General features: G+C 40.5%; 2 protein-coding genes across 2 annotated transcripts; both read left to right on the top strand.

Annotated features, from left to right (window-relative positions):
* Nucleotides 1-2: 2 nt before the first annotated feature.
* ppp1r35 (protein phosphatase 1, regulatory subunit 35) lies at nucleotides 3-9,459 on the top strand. The gene is made up of 6 exons (XM_042069465.1): nucleotides 3-207; nucleotides 596-823; nucleotides 1,359-1,503; nucleotides 4,702-4,929; nucleotides 8,936-9,069; nucleotides 9,159-9,459. The coding sequence occupies exons 2-6, from the start codon at nucleotides 617-619 to the stop codon at nucleotides 9,336-9,338; spliced, it is 894 nt and encodes a 297-aa protein (XP_041925399.1). The 5' UTR covers nucleotides 3-207; nucleotides 596-616; the 3' UTR covers nucleotides 9,339-9,459.
* Nucleotides 9,460-11,165: 1,706 nt separating this feature from the next.
* Nucleotides 11,166-18,424, top strand: LOC121690184 (growth hormone secretagogue receptor type 1-like). The gene is made up of 3 exons (XM_042070607.1): nucleotides 11,166-11,471; nucleotides 13,570-14,041; nucleotides 18,117-18,424. The coding sequence occupies exons 1-3, from the start codon at nucleotides 11,166-11,168 to the stop codon at nucleotides 18,422-18,424; spliced, it is 1,086 nt and encodes a 361-aa protein (XP_041926541.1).
* The last annotated feature ends 1,603 nt before the right edge of the window (nucleotides 18,425-20,027 follow it).

The following is a 20,027-nucleotide window of genomic DNA, read 5'->3' as shown; positions in this document are numbered from 1 at the left end:
TACCATAGAACAATGGTAGAAGCTATCAACAACATTAGCAGTTCGAAGAAGGCGGTGAGAGTGGAGGGAAGTTCAAATGTTTTAGATGTTAATACTTGTAAATTACAGTGGATAGATGAAAGCATGTTAAATATCTCGACATACATTCTTGAAGTACGATGCAAAGCTGTTTTAAATGTAACTGGTGGAAAATTAAAGTTTTGCCAGGTAATGTGAATGTTATCATCACTTAAACTCATTGCTTTTTAGCACTGCAATTATAAGGACGTCTAACGTTAGCTCGTTGGTCAGGTCAGAAACGTGATTAACATTATTGAGTATAACAATCGGCTCTTTGTAGAATTAAGTACTGCTGCATTGAACGTTAAGACTACACTGTTACACATAGTGGATTCCAAGCAATAATAGGTAACATTAAGATCATGTTTGTTGTTTCACTCAGTCAAAACTCCCCTCACCTGGCTGTAACGTTAGCTACTTAATTTAGCTAGCATTATTAATCAAATATTGTGACGCTATTGTAACGTAACATAAAGCTGGTATGAATCTAGACATGTTGTCTTACATTGTAGTGTTGATTTTCAATCTGATTTAGCTCTTGTGAAACGTGTGCAACATGACTATGCTGCAACGTCCGTTAGCTGGCTTTAGCGACCCGGACAGCCAGCCTGCCCTTCCTCCGGGACCTACGGCCACGGGCCACGCTATTCCGCTCAGGAAATGCCCGGAGCTCGACCTCTCCATCACTTCCACCCCGGAACGTCCTCCTGCAGACTCCGGAATCTTGCGCAGGATTAGGGGTTCTAAACAGCAAGCCAGACAGGTGAGAGGCATGCTACAATTCTGTGAAAACAGATGCTCGTTTTGAAGAGCTGTTAACTTGAAACAGCTACTATGGTACTGCAGTTACAAGGATACAAGATACAAGGAAGTTTATTGTCACATGCATATAGTTACTGGAAGTAAGAAATGCAGTGAAATTATGTCTGGTGTCAGCCTATTTGTGCAAAGTGGGGGGGTGCAGTAGAAGAGGGGTTTAGTAGATTAAGTGGCAAGGGCTGCATAAGAAAGGTGAGGGAGGATTGGAATTGGTGGGGGGGGCACCAACAAGGAGCAGTTGTGCAGTAAACTTCCATCAGAGTGAAAGGGCACTTTTAAGTGACAGGCATGTGTGCTTGCATGACATATCTATCTTGATGTGAGTGTATTTGAGTTCAGTTGTACACAACTTTAATTGAACTGAGCTCCACTAAGTGAATTATCTGTTGTCTTTTCCATATTATATATTGTACTGTTGGATGGTTGCTGACTGTACTTTTGTCATTGAGCTGTTGCTGCTATGTATCTATGAACTTTAGGTGCACTTTGACATTGGCCCCAAGGCAAAGGCTGTAAGTGTACACAGAGGATGTTCTGTAGCGGAGACCCCTGATGGTGCTGTGATCCAAGAGCCAAGCTTCCCTCGTCCTGCAGCTCTGAAACCTGCTGGCAGTGAGAGAAAAGGTGAAGGGACATCTGGCACTCTTCACTGTCCTCATATACTGTACTGTGCTAATGAAACTCTTCAACACACACTTGACCTCACCACCCTGCAGTCACACACAGCCCCCCTCCCCCCTTTCTTCTCTCTGTCACTTTTTCTCCTGATGTCATTCCAGGCATCCGTTCCCATCACTACACTGTTTAAAGGAGAAATTCGGTGTGATATTGACCTAAAGTGTGTTGAAACATGATACCGAGTGTGAACTTTTGTCTCATAGCTCATCTCGGCTTGTCCCATGCACTCTGAAATCTGCCTCTAGTTTGGGATTTTTGAAACCGGTAAAGTTTTTATTTTTATTGATTTGGCCATCTGTTCACACGACCAGAGTTTATTTTTAAACAGGATTCCAGAGTGTTTTTTTTTTTTTTTTTTTTTTAACTGCCGGCCTGCCCTTGCCGTGTGCAGAGTAACACCGGCATTTCCGGTGACAACATAATAATAATAATAATAATAATACATTTTATTTTATTTAGAGTGCCTTTCATGTCACCCAAGGTCACTTCACAAATAAACAAAAACAAAAAGGTTGTAGAAATAAAAGTAAAAGTCAGTCAGTCCTTAAGCCATCTTGAAGAGATATGTTTTAAGTCTGTTTTTAAAGTCAGTAATTGAGTCACAGTGTTTGATGTAGTCTGGCAGTGAATTCCACAGCTTGGGGGCGATGTAGCTGAAAGCCCTCTCTCCCAGTGTGCTGAGGTTCACACTAGGGACATGCAGTAGGCCTGCTGAGGAGGATCTCAGTGAGCGGGCAGGGGTGTAGACTTCTAGGGAGGTAGGGAGGTAGGTGGGGGTATAATTGTGTAGGGCCTTGTATGCCAGGAGTACGACTTGTAAATGTATTCTGTAGGCAACTGGAAGCCAGTGCAGTTGCATCAGCAATGGTGTTACATAACTAGTGGATTTGGAGCCTATAATAATCCTTGCTGCAGAATTCTGAATCAGTTGGAGCCGATGGAGTATCTTATTAGGGATTCCAGACAAGATGGAATTACAGTAGTCAAGGGATGTCACACACATTTACAAGGACTTCTGCACTCTGCTGGGTGAGCGCTGGGCGAAGCCGTGCCATGTTCCTTAGATGGAAAAAGGCATTTCAAGACATACTGTACTGTTTATGTGTGCACTAAATGAAAGTGTATTGTCCAGCATGACACCAAGGCTCTTGACTTGGTTGGAGCAAGGGATGGTGCTGCCATCTACACAAAGGGTGAAAGGTTCCATCTTAGCAAGAGCTGATTTGGAGCCAACCACTAGCAGCTCCGTCTTACTGCTATTAAGCTTCAAGTAGTTTTGTGTCATCCAGAAGTTTATGTCATGGAGGCAGGCAGTAATTGCAGCTGGCGGTAGAGTGGCAGTGGGTTTTGTAGATAAGTAGAGCTGGGTGTCATCATCATAGCAGTGAAATTGAACACCATGTTGCCTGAGGATGTAGCCAAGTGGGAGGAAGTAGATAACAAACAACAGAGGGCCCAACACAGACCATTGGGGTATACCCCTCTTGTCACAGCACTGCTCTCAGACTTGCAACTCAGCATTTGTACATACTGTGTCCTTCCAGAGAGATAGGAGGTGAACCACTGGTGAACACTGCCCCGCACTCCGATATTGGCTAAACGTTCCAGGAGAAGATGGTGGGAGATGGTGTCAAAGGCTGCACTGAGATCAAGGAGAATCAGAATGGAAATAAGTACATCATCAGCTGCACAGAGGAGGTCATTAGTAATCTTAATCATGGCCGTTTCAGTAATGTGCATAGGACGAAATCCAGACTGGAATGGCTCGAAGAGGTCATTGTCCTTCAGGTGATCCTGGAGTTGAGTTGTCACTATCTTCTCAAGAACTTTGGAGAGAAAAGACAAGTTGGAAATAGGCCTGTAGTTGTTAAAGTTGTCAGAATCAAATCCAGTTTTTTTCAGCATTGGTCTGACAATAGCAGTTTTAAAGGATGGTGGTACAGTGCCAGAGAGAATAGAGGTATGAAATAAGCCCCACCCCTAAACCCAGCCATCCTACTGACACTGCATGTTAGAACAAACCAAACCGTTTGTTTGTCATATTGAAATGTTTTTCTTTTCCCCATCATGATTTAAACGTTTGCTTACTGCAACCTATGACTAACACATTTTCATTTCCCCAGTGTAACTTACTCTATACCAGACATAATGCAAAACGTAAAATCATTTCCACATAGCAGTCACAAACTGTGAAGATTAACTTTATTAGTTGAATTGAAAACTGAATTTTACATAGTCTACATATTTCGCACAACTACTTTTGGAATGTTATTAGAGTGAATTAGAGTGAAGCCTCTGTACCGCCATGGCACCATCAACTGGCCTGGCATATACACTGCTTACATACGCTTTCGGTTTTACCTCTTTCTGTGGATGCAAGGTTTTTTTTTACCGGTGTTGTTAAAAGTGTGAAAACAGTAAGAAAAAATACATCGTCGTTTTTGTCTGGACATGTCTTAGTCAGTCACTGTCAGCTTTTGAAGCTGTCAATCATTTGCTATGTGCGCACCATTTTCAGATTAAGGTCTATATTCTGATTATGGCAATATTGGCAATAGGTATATGGCAATCGGCATACTCTAAATAAACCAGCGACCGTGCAATAGCTGAATTTTATTCATGACCACGAACTAGGTGAAATTGGCCGGATTAGAGACACTATTGTTTTGCTTTTTATCCACTTGCTTTTTGCCAATAATTCCTGATCTATCAGCAGTGCACACAAAACCTGCTTCTTTGAGCTTGTTGCACACAATCACCATTTTAACAAATATTCCAATGCATTGATGAATTCCATGACGTTCAATCTTTCAGGTTTGAATACATAAACTGAGCTCATCTTGTGAAGTGCAAACTAGCCATGTTTTTCACTATGTTGGCAAATTGTCAGTGCAACAAACCAAGCTACCACAATTCCTTGCATGTACATGCACAGACGTAATTTAATATTCCGAAAGGGGCATTTTACGAGTAATGTGTTTACATGCTTTTTATTTGGGTATCAGTTGTCGTAATATGATCTTAATCGAGATATGGCAACGGATATAAGGTGTTTACATGACTCGTACACAGTCGGAATTTTATCATTGTTGTGATTGAAACAAGAATTTGGTATGCAGGTAAATGTAACCATTCTCCCTGCAGGGAAGAAGAGGGAAAAAAGACCTGGTCTAGACAGACGTGTAGTTCCTCCTTTGGTAGAGATGGGCGATGAACAGCTCCCAGAGGGTGCCCAGCTGAACTCCACACTGGCCCTGAAGGCGGCACTGGAGAAGGTCACACTGGAGGAGTTTGATCCACAGAAGGCCGTGGAGGAGAAACTGCAGACGTCCTCACACACCAAGAACCAAATCAACGCTAAAGCAGCAGAGGGTAAAGGCCCAGTGCATCATACGCACACACACACAGTCATACATACAAGCTCACGCTGATAGTATTTGCCAACCTTCGCTCAGCACAGTGCCCTCCAGAATTATTGGCACCCTTAGTAAAGTTGACTAAAAACAGGTATTTCATGCCTTTCTTTTTCACTAAGGCCAGAGCTCCAGGTTAACTTTTTGCATTGGTTGCACTGGTGCGCTTAACTTTTTTATTTAGGTGCACCAGCACAACATTTAGGTGCAACCAAATTGTTCATCGCGGCACCTTTAACATCACAATTTCAAGGTCCCCTTTTTATTGCTCTCCATATACATTCCCCCCACCACCTTGACGCCATCAGTAATATTGAATACTGTGTGATCATTCACATCAGTGGTGATCCTAGTCTCTGGACTCTCGACCCTCCACACACACATTATGGCTTGTCATATGTTTCTATTTCATATTTTGGAATTCATAAACTTGATATATTTTGTTAATAACTTATAGTATTTTATGATCTTCATAAACTAAAAATATTGAGTAATTTGAATACTTCATATTCATTTTTAAAACTATTACAGTTGTCTTTAATGTTATTACAGTGGTGGTGTATAGGTTTAATTGAGTGCCTGTCACTTTAAAAAGAATGTGAAAGTAATTGGCTTTCATTCTCACGGTTTTAGGCTATAGGAAAATGGAAAATAGTCCATCGTCCAACTTTCTCAAAACACATCCGAATTACATGATTTTGATGTCAACTCAACGTATGTACTCCCAATCATCCGTAAATTGATCTAAAGTGCATTTTACTCCGGATAATTCCTTTAAGGGGAGTTGTCCACGTTAATAGTTCTGAAATATCCTGTAATTTGATGGTAATGTCAGGTGACTGCACGTCACAGCTAGGCCTACCGTTTAAACTTCGGATCTACACATTAATTCACATCAATACGAAAATAGAAAAACTTTGACATCTGCATGTAAGCATCCCAAGTAGGCTATATACCAGACATATATAATTGTATTTATTTAAGATTAGATTGTTGATCGTGCAATATTGTTTTGCAGTGTCACTTAATAACACGTTTGAAGATAAGAAAGAAATCGAGTAAGAAAGTGAGGAAATATGTAATATGTAGGCTTAGAGTTTGACGCAGCACAGACTAAACCACATGTTCCTTTCTCTGCTTTTACCTCAGGCTCAGAGGCCTAATAAAAAATGGCCTACACAAAGATAATGGCAAACTATTCTTGCAACGTCTTGTTTCATAACTTAATTGCATTTGTGTCCGCTTTTAATCACATTATTATGACCATTAAATTTATGCTATTTTGCACGTTAAAATCTGAGTCATTACAAGTAAATACAATAAAGAATCTATGTCCTGCTGGTGACCTCAGTGAGAAGTACCTGTTAAGAAGCTCTTAGCCAATAACGAGATCTCTGGATCACTCGTAGATCTACGAATCTTTTCACGACGCTCTTAAGCTACGGTGGTTTCAGGAAACAGTCAGCAAATCTTAACACGTTCGTAAGGACTTTTCGACCATTTTAGGCTTACGATGCTTTCGGGAAACCTGGCCCTGGACCGTTGCTCAGTGGTCCAAACTCCTAGCCTGACGAGCCAGACCCACATTAAAATGTAGGGTCTGGGCACTCACCGTTCGCAGTGCTCAGTCTGAGGGGCGGGATAATCGGTTGTCTTTCAAATTTCTTCTGCACGCTATTGGACAGCGCTGAGTCCCATGCGTTTTCCCAACAGTGGAGCTAGTTGGCTAGTTCAAACTTTTGCCATCTTAAAACAAGCTTAACTCGTGTCACACTGTTGGCCAACAGCAACATCCATCTTCTTTGTTTTCAAGTAGCAGGGAATTCAAGCCAAACCGTTGCAACTCTGCCATCAATCATTATGTTAAGCCCGCCTAACGACTCTACACGATTTGATTGGCCTGATAGAAGTTTAATTTTTCGAGCTCACAAGCCAACGGAGAGTTGGTAGACTAGCCCTGGAAGCAAATGTAATTTGCTGCCGCTAGGGTGCGTCTAGATTTCTAGGCTACCAAACTCCTCTTTTCACATAAAAACAGAATTTGCATTTTATTTGAATATCAGGGTGGAGAGGCACCGAATTCAAGTTCCTTGAAGTCCAGTTTGATGTTTTCACAGTCAGTGATGATTTGGGGTGCAATGTCATTTGCTGGTGTTGGTCCACTGTGTTTTATCAGAGTTAATGCAGCCTTCTACCAGGAGATTTAGGTGCACTTCATGCTTCTATCTGCTGACAAGCTTTATGGAGATCCTGATTTCCTTTTCCTGCAGGACTTGACATCTGCCCACAGTGCCAAAACTGCTAGTAACTGGTTTGCTTACCATGGTATTACTGTGCTTAATTGGCCATTCAACTCATCTGACCTGAACCTATGGTTTATTATCAAGAGAAAAATTAGAGACACAAGACCCAACAATACAGATGACCGGCAGACCCAACATACAGATGACAGGTCCCTATCAAAGCAACCTGGGCTTCCATAACACTTCAGCAGTGCCACAGGCTGATTGCCTCCATACCACGCCACATTGATGCAGTAATTTGTGCAAAAGCAGCCAGAACAAGTATTGAGTGAATGAACTTTAAATGAACTATTTTAAATTAGTCAGATTAGTTCATTTCTTTTCAAAAGTCGACATTTCTGCATTATTATCATCTTATTCTAATATTTTGAGATACTCATTTTTGGTTTTCATGAGCTGTAAGCTGTAATCATCAAGATTACAACAAAAAATGGCTTGACATATTTCACTTTATATCGAATGAATCTAGAAGATACAACTAAATTAGGGGGTAAAAATTAACTTTTTCACAAAATAGTCAGATTTGTCATTTTCAACATTTAATATGTTGTCTGTCCTTTTTGCAACTAAATATGAGTTTAAGAGATTTGCAGATTATTACAATCTGTTTTTATTCACATTTTACACAACGTCCCAACTTTTTCTGTTTTGCGGTTGTAGCTCCTAACTGGTGAATTTAGGAGAAACTCCTAAAAATAATGGGTGTGTCACTTGTAACTTTTTGACTAAGAGTAATTCACAAAGCAATTTAGCCCTAAAAGTAGCACCTAAGTCTGGGACTGCTTAGAAGAAGTTAAGAATACTCTTAACTAACTAAGACCTATTCACAAACAATCCTATGCCGCTTTTTGTGTCATTTCACGTCGTGGTGTTTGAAATGCAATAACGCCACCAACAACAACCAAAACCATTCATTGTCAACATGTAAACTAAATGTAACGTTTCATTGTAAATCAAATTAATTATTTCTCCTCTTTGCAAATGTATGTGTCTTCATACAGATTCATTTAAAAAATGTTGCAAAGATACTGCATCAATCCCTAAGTATTTTATTAGGCTACTAGGCTATTTGCTTTCCCTTATTCTTTTTCGGCTATTTTTTTCATCATCTTCCGTTCTTCACTGTACTTGTGTAGCGCACGCATTCTCACTATTAAAGACCTGTCACCTGTCACTCATCGTCATAGGGGAGATTCTTGGCATCATTCACGCTTATAATCATCAGCCAATCAAGGTGGTAATTTCAATCAAGCCTTTGTTTGCTTGAGTTGTCTTAGTACTGTAGGTCTGAGCGGCTTTGTAAATACGTTTTAAGATAAAAAAAATTAGTGCGATTTAGGAGTACTCTAGCGATAAGATAAAATGCTTCGTAAATACGGCCCCAGGTCAATAAACTAAAACATATGTCCAGATCAAAACTCAATGTGTTTTTGTTAAAAAATATTTATTTCTTTGAGGTATTTTTGTTTCTCAGCTTTCCTTCAAGGTTAGATTTTTCCTCATTGTTTTCATTGTGAAATTACAATAATTTTAGATTTTTTAATAACTGTTTTTAGTCAACTTCACCAGGGTGCCAATAATTCTGGAGGGCACTGTATTTAAGCATCACATTAGTGTGCTTTGTTTATGTATTTTTGTGTGTGTGTGTGTTTTGCTCTTCAGGGTTGAATTTCCCCCATACCCAGCAGCTATACCACGGCTTGGTCAGTGTTAGTCTGTCGCACGAGCAACTTGTAAGCCATGCTCTCCGTCACAGGCCACCTCTGGCTCCACCTGTTCGTAGATATGGCAACAAGGTTGGTAAACTACACCTATTGAAAAGAAGATGGATCTATATAAGCAGGGGATGTTTTCTTGAAATGACTGTGTTTGCTATGTTTGGTAGCTTCCACAAACACCATCAGAGGCTCCTGACCTGCTTGCGTTCTACAGCCCAGGAGAGTTGCTACGCGAATCTCCTCTGTTGCCAGGCAACCAAGTGCCTTTGCCACGGCCCCGACCAAAGCCCCGCCCTGCACGTGCAACCTTTGACCTTTACCAGCAACAAAGACAGTGGGAGGCTTGACCTCACGTCCTTGTGGTAGCCTTGTAATAGTAAATACACATTAGTGTGTTTGCTCTGTGTGTGTATTTATGTGTGTATGTATTTGTAAATGGTATTTAATTATTAAATGACCTTAAAGGCATCCAATGCTGTTTCGTTTTTTTTTTTTTTTTGCTACTGGGATCCCCCTATACAGTTGCAGACTATGTATTTTGCATAACTGTTGTAAATACTCCTTACGGCTTGCACCCTTCACCCTGGACACTGTACATGTGGATTTATTTACAAGCCCAAATAGTAGGCTGTTGCACAGTAAAGCAATTTGTGATTCTCAGGGTCGGGGGAGTACAAAGTTGCAAGGCTGGTTCTCCATAAATCAGGTAGGGTATGGCTGCTGAAGGCCTGAGTCCCTATTATTACATTATTAATTTAGCCAGTTAGCAAGTCAGTTTGCCATCAAAAAGCTGTTATATTAAGGTCAAAAACGTGAAAGTATTTCATGTAAAAACATAGCGGTATAATGGTACATAGCACATAGCGGTGCAAATTGTGACCGCCGCTCAGTCCTGCACATTCTCTCTGCGGAAATAAATCATGCTTGTCAATTTATCTCCATCCATTTTACTTCATCCCCTACTCTTGCAACTCATGCCATATAATGTGAGTGTGTGTGTGTATTTGTGTGTTTTCTTCTGCTGTGTGTGTGTGTGTGTGGGGGGGGGTCATAAATCAATAATAGTATAGTTTTATTGAAGACATGATGCTATCACGCTCATACAGTGACCAGGAGGAACGCCTCTCCTGGTCACCCCCTACTGTACCTCACACACAAACACTCACCCTGTCTTCTCAGTGAGGCGCTCTGAGGTGGTGAGTGAGAAAGACAACCCTCTGCTGAACGGTAAGAGCACAGCTCGTCTAATACTCCTTTCATGTTTACTCAATAGATGCGTTTCTTTATGTGAACAGGTCTAAAGTCTTCATTAGTGTATGATCTGTCACTGATTCATAATAATATTTTCAGAATTATTCTGACAATTGATACACAAATTCTGTATCTTATTTGTAAATTATGAGGTGTCATTGGAGGCTGCTAAATATTCAGATTTTAGTTTTATTTAAATGACAAAAATATGTTTCTTTGGGTTAAATGGTGAAATGCATGCAGTTCTTTGTGCACTTGTATGTCAGTGGTCTTGCCAGGTGCAGTCAGATTAAAGAACAAGGCTGTATGCATTGTCTGTGCTCTGTGATATTGAGCTGTAATTGATCGCTTCCTCTCAACTATCCGGCTTAGGGTCAATTCGCATTGACACCCACTTACCTTAACTCTCATTAGCGTCATTCACCCACATTAACATGAACATACACACACACATACTATCTTCATTAAGGGGCTCTTGAGAGTTTGAGGCTGGATGGAGGGGGACTGGTGTGTGTCTTTGGAACATGACAGACCAGATTATGATTCAAGCCCTGTCTCAAGTCTCTTGGGTCCTCTTTATTTCTTTTTTTATTATATGTTTTTCTTTTTTGTCTTTTCTCCTCATAGTCACCTGTCTGGTATTTCCCATCCTTCACTGGATATTTGCTCACTATTGTTTACTTTTCATGTATTCTCCCATCTAGCGTCTATCTTTCATTAATCATATTTGTCACTCACTTCCTTCAGTTTTTCCACCCTAACATCGAAATACCACTCCTTTTAGCCTTCATCTCTTCTCTGAACTCTTTTGCTCACTCATATTCCTTGTTCTCTCCATTCATATGTGTGTTCATATCATTCAGATAGCATTCTGCATTCATTGTGTTTTCTTTTGTACGTGTTTCTCCCTCTCTCCCTGTAGCATGGATGTGGTGCTAGAGGGTAGTGGCTCTGGCGCAGGCTCGGGCTGTGAGTACTGCTGGAACGCCTCTGGCTGGGACTACTGGGAGGATTGGAGTCCAAGCCAGTCGCTCTTCAGCGACCTGGAGCTGGTCGTTGTGACAACGCTGTGCATTCCACTGTTGCTGCTTGGCCTCGTGGGTAACGCACTTACCATCCTGGTGGTCTGGCGCTGCCCGCAGATGAGGAGCACCACGTACCTGTATCTGAGCAGCATGGCTGTGTCAGACATCCTCATTCTCCTGCTCATGCCACTGGACTTGTACAAGGTAGGTCTTATGACATGTGCATTAGGGTGGTCCTTATTGTTAAAGTCTCCAATTGTCATCCTCTTAACCCTTTAAATTGTTCCTTTATATAAGAAAATACAGCATGCCAATTTTTATGGCAGTAACATAATAATTACTGGTAGCTCAATAGCTTTAAACTTTGAGATTTTGATGATTTTCATAAAAACAGATCATTTGAATTGGTATTGTAACTGGCTAGTAAAAATCCAAAACAATCTCCATAAAAGCATCTAATGCACCATATATTCCTGAATATGTATTTTAGATACATATTTTAGATACATCTCAGTTTACTAAATCCAAATTAATCCATTCATGACCCGGTTTAGCAGATTTACCTTTCCTGGTGGAATCAATAAATATTTCTATTGATGATTGATTGTTTGGGTTTAGAGCACATTTTTTGGTCTTCATTAAAACATTCAAACAATTGTATCCACGGAACCCCAAATATGTGCCACAAAACTGAATAAGGAAAAGGCACCTTCACCATCCCTTGCTCAGCTTTGCTTGCAGTTGTGTTGTGTACCAAGAGCAAAATCATGGCAAAAACAAAAAGTGAAGTTTATTTGGTTGGTTCCACCATACCAAAATTAGTTGGATCAAAACTGCCATCTTAGAATGGAAGAATGGAAGATCACTGACGGATCTATCCAGACTGCAAAATGTCAACACTGGCTGCTGAGCATCAGAAATGAGGGATTGCTGAAAATTGTTTGATTGTTTGTGCTTTTTTTGAGATTGTTGTCATTGTTGTCATGTCAGTGTTTCTCTGATTTCAATAAAATGTAGTTCATTTGCAACAACTTGTAATATTACTTATCACAATAACGCTGCACAGCTTAACGTAGGCAATCTTCCACATGATTGAGCTACCTCTAAATATAATTTTTGTCAAAATGTTTGCATATTTATAATTTTGAAGTTAAAAGGAACAGTTTTCCCTTGGTCGAACCCTGGTCAAGTAGTGCTGTCAGAAACTAATGACTTTCTGCAGGCGTAATGGAACCTACTTTTATCTCGTAAATTACCCCACTAATAATGCCCTGAATGGTACGAAACTTCTAATAGTAGTACAACTATGTTCTTTATTCATAAAACGAGGCATTGAAAAGTTTGTAAGTACACCAGGAGTTTATTTAAATAACACTTGCCTGATGGATAATACTATCTGCTACTATACCGCTGCGTCGACGTTTCTTCAGTGATTTGGGAAAAGCCCGTAAAAGTCCTGGCAGGAAGCATGCATAAGGATGTAGATCCAGGAATGCACTAATATTTTGTTCGTAGTACCAGTTTGCAACAATTATTAGTTAACACTAAGTTGTAAACAAATATTAAAAACTGGGATATACCAAAAAACATTGATGTAATCGCTTCCTGCCAGTCATTAGTTTCTGACAGCGCTACTCGACCAGGGTTCGACCAAGGGAAAACACGTTCTGGGTGGGTGTTTGGCTCGGGGTCATGGTGCAAAGGACCCTAGGGTGAAATTACTCTGAACCATCGCTTTAAGATGCTAACATTTTGCAAAAAAAAAACAAATTGGACTTGATAAGGACCACCCTAATGTGCATATTGGCATATGTGGTGGATTGTACAGCATGTATTTGTAGGTTTCTTTGTGTATCTGTGTCCCTGGGTGTTTTGCAATGCATATGGGGACTAAGAGTATGGGATATATCATGGTCATTGTTCCTCTTATGCCTCAGTGTGTGTGTCTCTATATTTTCTTTTGGCATCTGAAAGCATGTGTATTTGAGTGTGCATCTTTATATTTCTGTCTATACATACAGTATCTGTTCTCGATATGAGTTGTCAGGGTTCCCACATTCATGAAAATCCTAGAAATGTAATGGAGTTCTTTGAAATGAATCGTTTTAAAATGTTGTCATTGAAAATGGGTGGGAACCCTGAATTGTGTGTGTGTGTGCTCCTGATGTAAACCTATGAGTGTCCACTTGTAAAACCTGTCCATTTTCTTTGTGTATATGTGTGTTTGGGGATGCTTGAACTTATTGACCAAACTAACGACCTCTCCTCCACCACCTACCACCCACCCCCACTTAACCCCCAGCTGTGGCGCTACCGGCCGTGGTTGCTAGGCGAGGCCGTGTGCAAGCTGTCGATGTTCGCCAGCGAGTGCTGCACCTTCTCCTCCATCCTGCACATGACGGCTCTCGGGGCTGAGCGTTACCTGGCCGTCTGCTTCCCGCTGCGTGCACGCCTCCTGGTCACACGGGGCCGTGTGCGCGTGCTGCTGGCTGCCCTGTGGGTGGTGGCCTTCCTGAGTGCTGCCCCCGTGCTGGCCCTGGTGGGCGTGGAGCGTCTGGACGTGGGTGGGCTGGAGGGCGGCCTGACCGAGTGCCGCTGCACGCAGTACGCACTCACCTCGGGTCTGCTGGCCGCCATGCTGTGGTTGTCCAACCTCTACTTCCTGGTGCCACTCGGCCTGCTCTCGTTGCTCTATGGCCTCATCGCCCGGAGGCTATTCCTACGGAAACAGACTCACAGAGACCGCGGGCATCGCCAGACACTGAGGATGATGGGTGAGTGGCAGGGTGAGATGGATTGCTGCCTATGGACAGTCGCGCTACTGGAAAATTTAGGTCCTATGAATGATGATAATATTAGGCCCTCACCATAATAATAATGTTGGTCATTAAGTGCTATGGGAGGCTGTCAGCTCACTTCTAACCATATTAGGCCCCCTCAACTGCTTTTCCAGTGCCTCTGTCTATGGGATGTTGTCAGTGTTTTTTCATTAATGTTGAGTTGTCTTCGATATCATCATCATCAGTCAACCGTTTTTTTATTCAGGGAGAAATTGACTGAGCATCAAGCTCTTTTACAGCAATGCCCTGAGTTACAAAACATACAACAACAATAATCAAAATAACAAAACAAGAACAATAAAAAGATACAAAAGGCAAATAATAATAATAATAATAATGATAATGATCATAATAATTAAAAAATAAAATTATTATTATTATTAATAATAATAATTAGTAATAATAATAATAATAATAATAATAATAAATAGAAAGAAAAGAAGAAGGGGAATATGTATGTATAAATAATAATAATGATATAAAAGGTCTAAATATTAGTCAAAGCAAGAAGGTCTAAATATTAGTCAAAGCAAGAACATTGTACAACAGCCATATCATCAATCATACCCTTGAATTGGTCTAGTGACACAAACCTATCTAATTTTAATAATTCTTGCACCTTGTTCCATTTACTAGATGCAAAAAATGTAAAAGCTAATTTACCAAATTCAGATTTAATTTGAGGAGTTTGAAGAGATATAAAACCCTGTGAGCGTGTATTGTGGCAGATTGATTTCATGTTCAGAAGAGAATATCCTATCATAGAGGGAAGACCAGCCTACATTTTGGTATAATTTACAGTGATGAGTTATAAACCCATCTCCAGTTATAAAACATAGTGAACTGTGGTAAACTGCATCAAGTGATTTCAGAGTGGAAGGGGCTGCATGCATATACACAATGTCGCCATAGTCTAGGACTGACATTATATTGTTGCTTGAATAATGGTCATTGCTCTCTAAAGAGAAGCAAGACCTAATCCTGTAAAGTGCACCTAATTTACCTTTTACCTTTTTGGTGAGATCAAGCACATGTGTTCTAAATGATAGTTTGTTATCTAGCCAAATGCCCAGATATTTGTATTGAGAAACTTGCTCAATTTGTGTTCCATTTAGGGAACATGTTATAGACATCAAGGTCACACTTTCTTGATCTAGTAAAGATTATACATTTAGTTTTTGCTTCATTCAGAACCAGTTTAAGATCTTTCAAGGATTTCTGCACACAATCAAATGCACATTGAAGCTATGACACTGCTTGCTCTACAGATGGTGCATAGGCATAAAGGATTGTGTCATCTGCATAGAAATGCACTTTACAATTTTCTATTGAAGTACAGATGTCATTGATATACAATGTAAACAACAGTGGCCCCAAAATTGAGCCCTGTGGAACACCATTATTTAATCTCAATGGCTCTGAGGTTGATCCTGTCACATCTACCCACTGTGTTCTATTAGAGAGGTAGTCTTGAAACCATTTAAAGGAAACTTTATCTAGACCAAAAGAGGTTAGTTTTTAGTTTTTCAAGAAGTAACCTGTGATTAACAGTGTCAAAAGCCTTTGACAAGTCAATAAACAAAGCTGCACAATGTTTCCTACTGTTAACAACAATAGCTATATCATTTACTACAGCCCAGATTGATAAGGAGAATATGATGACAAAAAGGAACGGATTAGAGAACAGATTGGTTTACTGGTCTAAATGAGAAGGAAGGGTTATTAGGCCTATTTGAAAATAAAATCCTCTCTTCTTCAGGACTAGTGACACTGAAATGGACTGGTGACATATCCACATTATTCAATTGATCAAATAGAGTACCACATTTCTCCATTTTCTCATTGATCACTTTAGAATCCAACATAATTTGTTGAGGAAGAGTGGTGGAAGAAACACCTTTAAGTGACTTAATCACTTTCCAGAATTTCGCTGGATTGCTACCACAGTCAGACAGATTGTTCAAATAATAGGTAGATTTAGCCCTTTTCACCAAGTAAGTGCATGTATTTCTAAAATGTCTGAAAGTTTGGCAATCTCCATCACTACCAGTGGATTTTGCCCAAGCTTTGTTTCTTTGAAAAATAATCTCACCTAGATCATGGCTAAACCAAGGGTTGCATCTATTTTTTATCCTAAATCTCTTAAAAGGGGCATGTTTATCTGCTAAGCTGTTAAAAATAGTCTGGAAGTATTCCAATGCAAGTTCAGCATCTGGAATAAGATTTAAAGAAGTTAGGTCACTGGCATGTAGATCATGTAAAAATGCCTGCTCTTCAAATCTTTTAAAAGATCTCTTATTAACATACAGAGGCCCTGATCTTTTTCTTCTCTCATCTCTAATGCAGCCCACAGGACAATGATCACTGAAATTATTAGACTTATTGGTAAGAATAAGATCTAACAGGGATGAATGAGGCTCAGTGTGTAACACAGTGATTTATTTGCATGGCTAGCCCGATGCTGAAGCACCACTATTGAAAAAGCTGTTGGTAGCATCAGCTAACTAGCGCCAGATTTTGGAGTGCAGGGGACAAGCCGAGATGGGCTATGAGACATACGTTCACACTCGGTATCATGTTTCAATACACTTTAGGTCAATATCACACCGGAATTCTCCTTTAACTCATTACACACAGTTTTAAGTCATCAGCTGTTGGAGACATCCAATCTAGGTTAAGGTTCCCTAAAATGACAGCTTCAGAATTATCTAGAGAAGTAAATTGCTCTGAGAGACTATGTAGTGCATCAGGATTGGCAGAGGGTGGACGGTAAACGGCCACAATAACCAGAGAACAGCCATGAGTTTTACGCTAAGTAAGGGATAGCGGCCGCCGAGGTGTCCTGTTATACGGAATTAATGGACGAGGGCGAGGGGCAAAAAAAGTTGCCTCCGCCCGAGTCCATTAATTCCGTATAGGCCTAACTGGACACACCTCGAAGGCCGTTATCCCGCTTATCACCCGGTTGCCACTGTAAAGCAAAGGAAACACGCGGTTCTGTTTAAAAAGAAGCTCATTAGTTCAGCTTGTTGTACAACTTTCGTTGGCCCAGTTAGCTTGTATACAGTTGATTCCATTGTTGAGAAGCCTGCAACCAAAGATTCTAGAGCGCTGCAACCGTCGTTCTACTATGGTTGTTATAGTTACCATTCCTAAGCATTGATATGGAACGCTGTCCTGTTATTCAGAATTAATAGCCACCCCACCAGCCAATCAGAAAAGAGTATTTCTTCTCTCCGGGTGATAATGGCTAATAAATCAAATTGACCCGGGACAGAGGTGGATACACTTATAGAGAAGCTTAAACTGTTTCTAACATAAATAGCTACGCCACCACCCCATTTAACTCTATCAGTTATACAAATATTATAACCATAAAGGGAAATATCTGAGTCCTTAACATTGGTATTCAACCAAGTTTCTGAAATGACAATGACGTAAGGGTTGGAGTCATTAACCCACATCTTTTAAATGTCCATCTGGCAAAAGGCTCCTAGCATTTATGTGAACAAAACCAAGCCCTTTACATGTCTTAAAATGTTGTGACAAGTCCGATATAGGCATACCCAAAAGACGATCTCCAATGTCAGATGAGCGCTCACCAGCAAGAGTTAGTGCGCTGCCAGTTGGCATGTTTAAAAGTAGGCTACCTTTTTGTTGTTTATGTCCATTTTCGCAGATGATTCCTTTTTCTTTACACTTGTAATTGCTGGGGCAACACAAACAATGAACGAGTGGATATGTTAAGGAATAAAATATACAAATCAGAAAAATATGTAAATCAAGTTATGTAAATATTAGAAAATAATCAAAAAAAAAATAGGCCAAATGGAGTGGCGCATCTGGCCAGCGCCCCCGTTACTAGGCAATATAGATGATGTAATAAATTTGTCTATCGCTTTTTTCACTTGATTTTCTGTATTCTATGAAATCCCATGAAGATAATTTTCCTGACCATGATCCCACAGTGCAGAATTTCTCTGAGTCTCTCCTTCTCTTTCTTTTTCAGTGGTGATAGTGGTGGCATTTGTTCTGTGTTGGCTACCCTTCCACGTTGGCCGGACCCTCTTCTCTGTTTCGGCCGACTCCAGTCCTGAGCTCTACACTGTGTCCCAGTACCTGAACCTGGTTTCCTTTGTGCTCTTCTACCTGAGCGCCGCCATCAACCCGCTTTTGTACAATACCATGTCCACCCGTTACCGAGCTTGCGTACGGTCCCTGCTTACACTGGCCAACAGCGCCACCACAGAGATCCGCCACGGGGTCCATCGAGGTCAGCTCACTCCCCAACACTCACACTCCAGCTCTCATATCTGAGGAAGAGGGGGGTAAGAGAGAGAAAGTCCTGTCCTCTCTATACTCTTACAGATATAATATAATGTCTGGTATTATATCTGTAATATGTTTATCTATCTGATGGGAAAATACACAAAATGTGTTACTGTTTGCATGAGTAAGAGAGTATGTTACTGTTTGCATGGGGTGGGAATTGTACGTCTGTGTGTGTGTGTGTGTGTGTGTGTGTGTGTGTGTGTGTGTGTGTGTGTGTGTGTGTGTGTGTGTGTGTGTGTGTGTGTGTGTGTGTGTGTGTGTGCGTGCGTGCGTGCGTGCGTGCGGCATGTGCATGTGCATGCGTATGTGTGCGTGCGTATGTGTGCGTGCGTGCGTTTGTGTGTGTAGATGTGAATGCGTATGTTTGCCCTCTGGGCTGCACTCACCTCTCTACCCCCAGACTCCATAACTCTGGATCATTGTCATCTCACCTAACTCTGAGCCCAGCAGTAGCAGGGACACTAAGGTACCCTAAGCCACGAAGGACACTCATTCAGTTGCACTCTGAGCCTTGTGATCAGCTTTACCCATAGCCTCGAGCCAGCATGGAGGGAAAGGGTCTCTAGTTTCCTTTCTTTGTTGTTTTTTGTTAGATGTGCTCAAGCAAAAAATACAACTTTGAGATATCTATTTGTCATATTCTAAGAAGAAAGAGCTGCTCTGATCTATTGTATTCTGTTAGTATATGTTTTAACTTGTAAGTTTATCTGTTGGTAATGTGGATTTATTCAGTCATTACTCGTAAACTAAATGTATTCTTTCTGTTTCCATAACAACAGAGTGAGAGGTAAAGATATTTTTAATATAAGGTTAATATAAAATAAATCCAGTTATAAATATTGGACTGATTTGTCATATTGCTTTTTTAAACTGAGTTTTGGGATGTTTTGCCACCAGCTTATTTTGATTTGATTTCAACATGTGTTCACTGTGAATTGTGTGTGTGAGCGAGAGAGAGATAAAGAGAGAAAAGGGAGAGTGTGTGTGTGTACAGGCAAGGTAAAAATGTATTATTTTTAAAGTATGTGTATAGGTTGGAATGGATGTTTACTTGTGAAAGTAGACATAAAAGTGTGTATTTTTTACATCTGTGTGCAGTTATTTTATAACAGAATGAGTGTGATTTTAAATATTTCAGAGTACCTGGATGTTTGTCTAAGGTGGGGTGTGGGGACTGATGAGTGGGTATCATTATAGGAATCCAATTGTGACGCCTGTGACACATTCTCTCTCTCTCTGATCACACACATGGAATAAGGAAAACATTTCTGTTTCCACAAAATACTCACACTACCTTATTCTTATCCTAACCATACTCCCCTCTAGAAACAGCAAAACGTTAGTAAACATTATCATGTTATGTTGCTAATTATGTGAGTATTCTTGATCGTATTAAGGAGGTTTATATTCTAATGCAAGTGTATTTCTATTGAACAGTTTCAACATTTACAGGATGTCACGTCATTGTTGGTGGTCTCGCCCTTAAAGAGATGGCTGATATTTTGGCAGGCCATAGCTTGTCACTACCGCCATCTACTGGATGACACGGGCAGAAGGCAACCCCAACTCATTGGCATTCAAAATTGCA

The sequence above is a fragment of the Alosa sapidissima genome, chromosome 18, assembly GCF_018492685.1.
Source record: "Alosa sapidissima isolate fAloSap1 chromosome 18, fAloSap1.pri, whole genome shotgun sequence".
NCBI lineage: Eukaryota > Metazoa > Chordata > Actinopteri > Clupeiformes > Clupeidae > Alosa > Alosa sapidissima.
Note: the sequence above shows the minus strand (reverse complement) of the source record. Positions and strands in the feature narration are given on the sequence as shown.

Coding starts and splice junctions, on each gene's coding strand:
- LOC121690184 (XM_042070607.1), top strand. CDS start 11,166: ATGGATGTGGTGCTAGAGGGTAGTGGCTCTGGCGCAGGCTCGGGCTGT. Junction 11,472..13,569: donor TGCCACTGGACTTGTACAAG/GTAGGTCTTATG, acceptor CTTAACCCCCAG/CTGTGGCGCTACCGGCCGTG. Junction 14,042..18,116: donor CCAGACACTGAGGATGATGG/GTGAGTGGCAGG, acceptor TTTCTTTTTCAG/TGGTGATAGTGGTGGCATTT.
- ppp1r35 (XM_042069465.1), top strand. CDS start 617: ATGACTATGCTGCAACGTCCGTTAGCTGGCTTTAGCGACCCGGACAGC. Junction 824..1,358: donor CTAAACAGCAAGCCAGACAG/GTGAGAGGCATG, acceptor TATGAACTTTAG/GTGCACTTTGACATTGGCCC. Junction 4,930..8,935: donor CAACGCTAAAGCAGCAGAGG/GTAAAGGCCCAG, acceptor TTTGCTCTTCAG/GGTTGAATTTCCCCCATACC.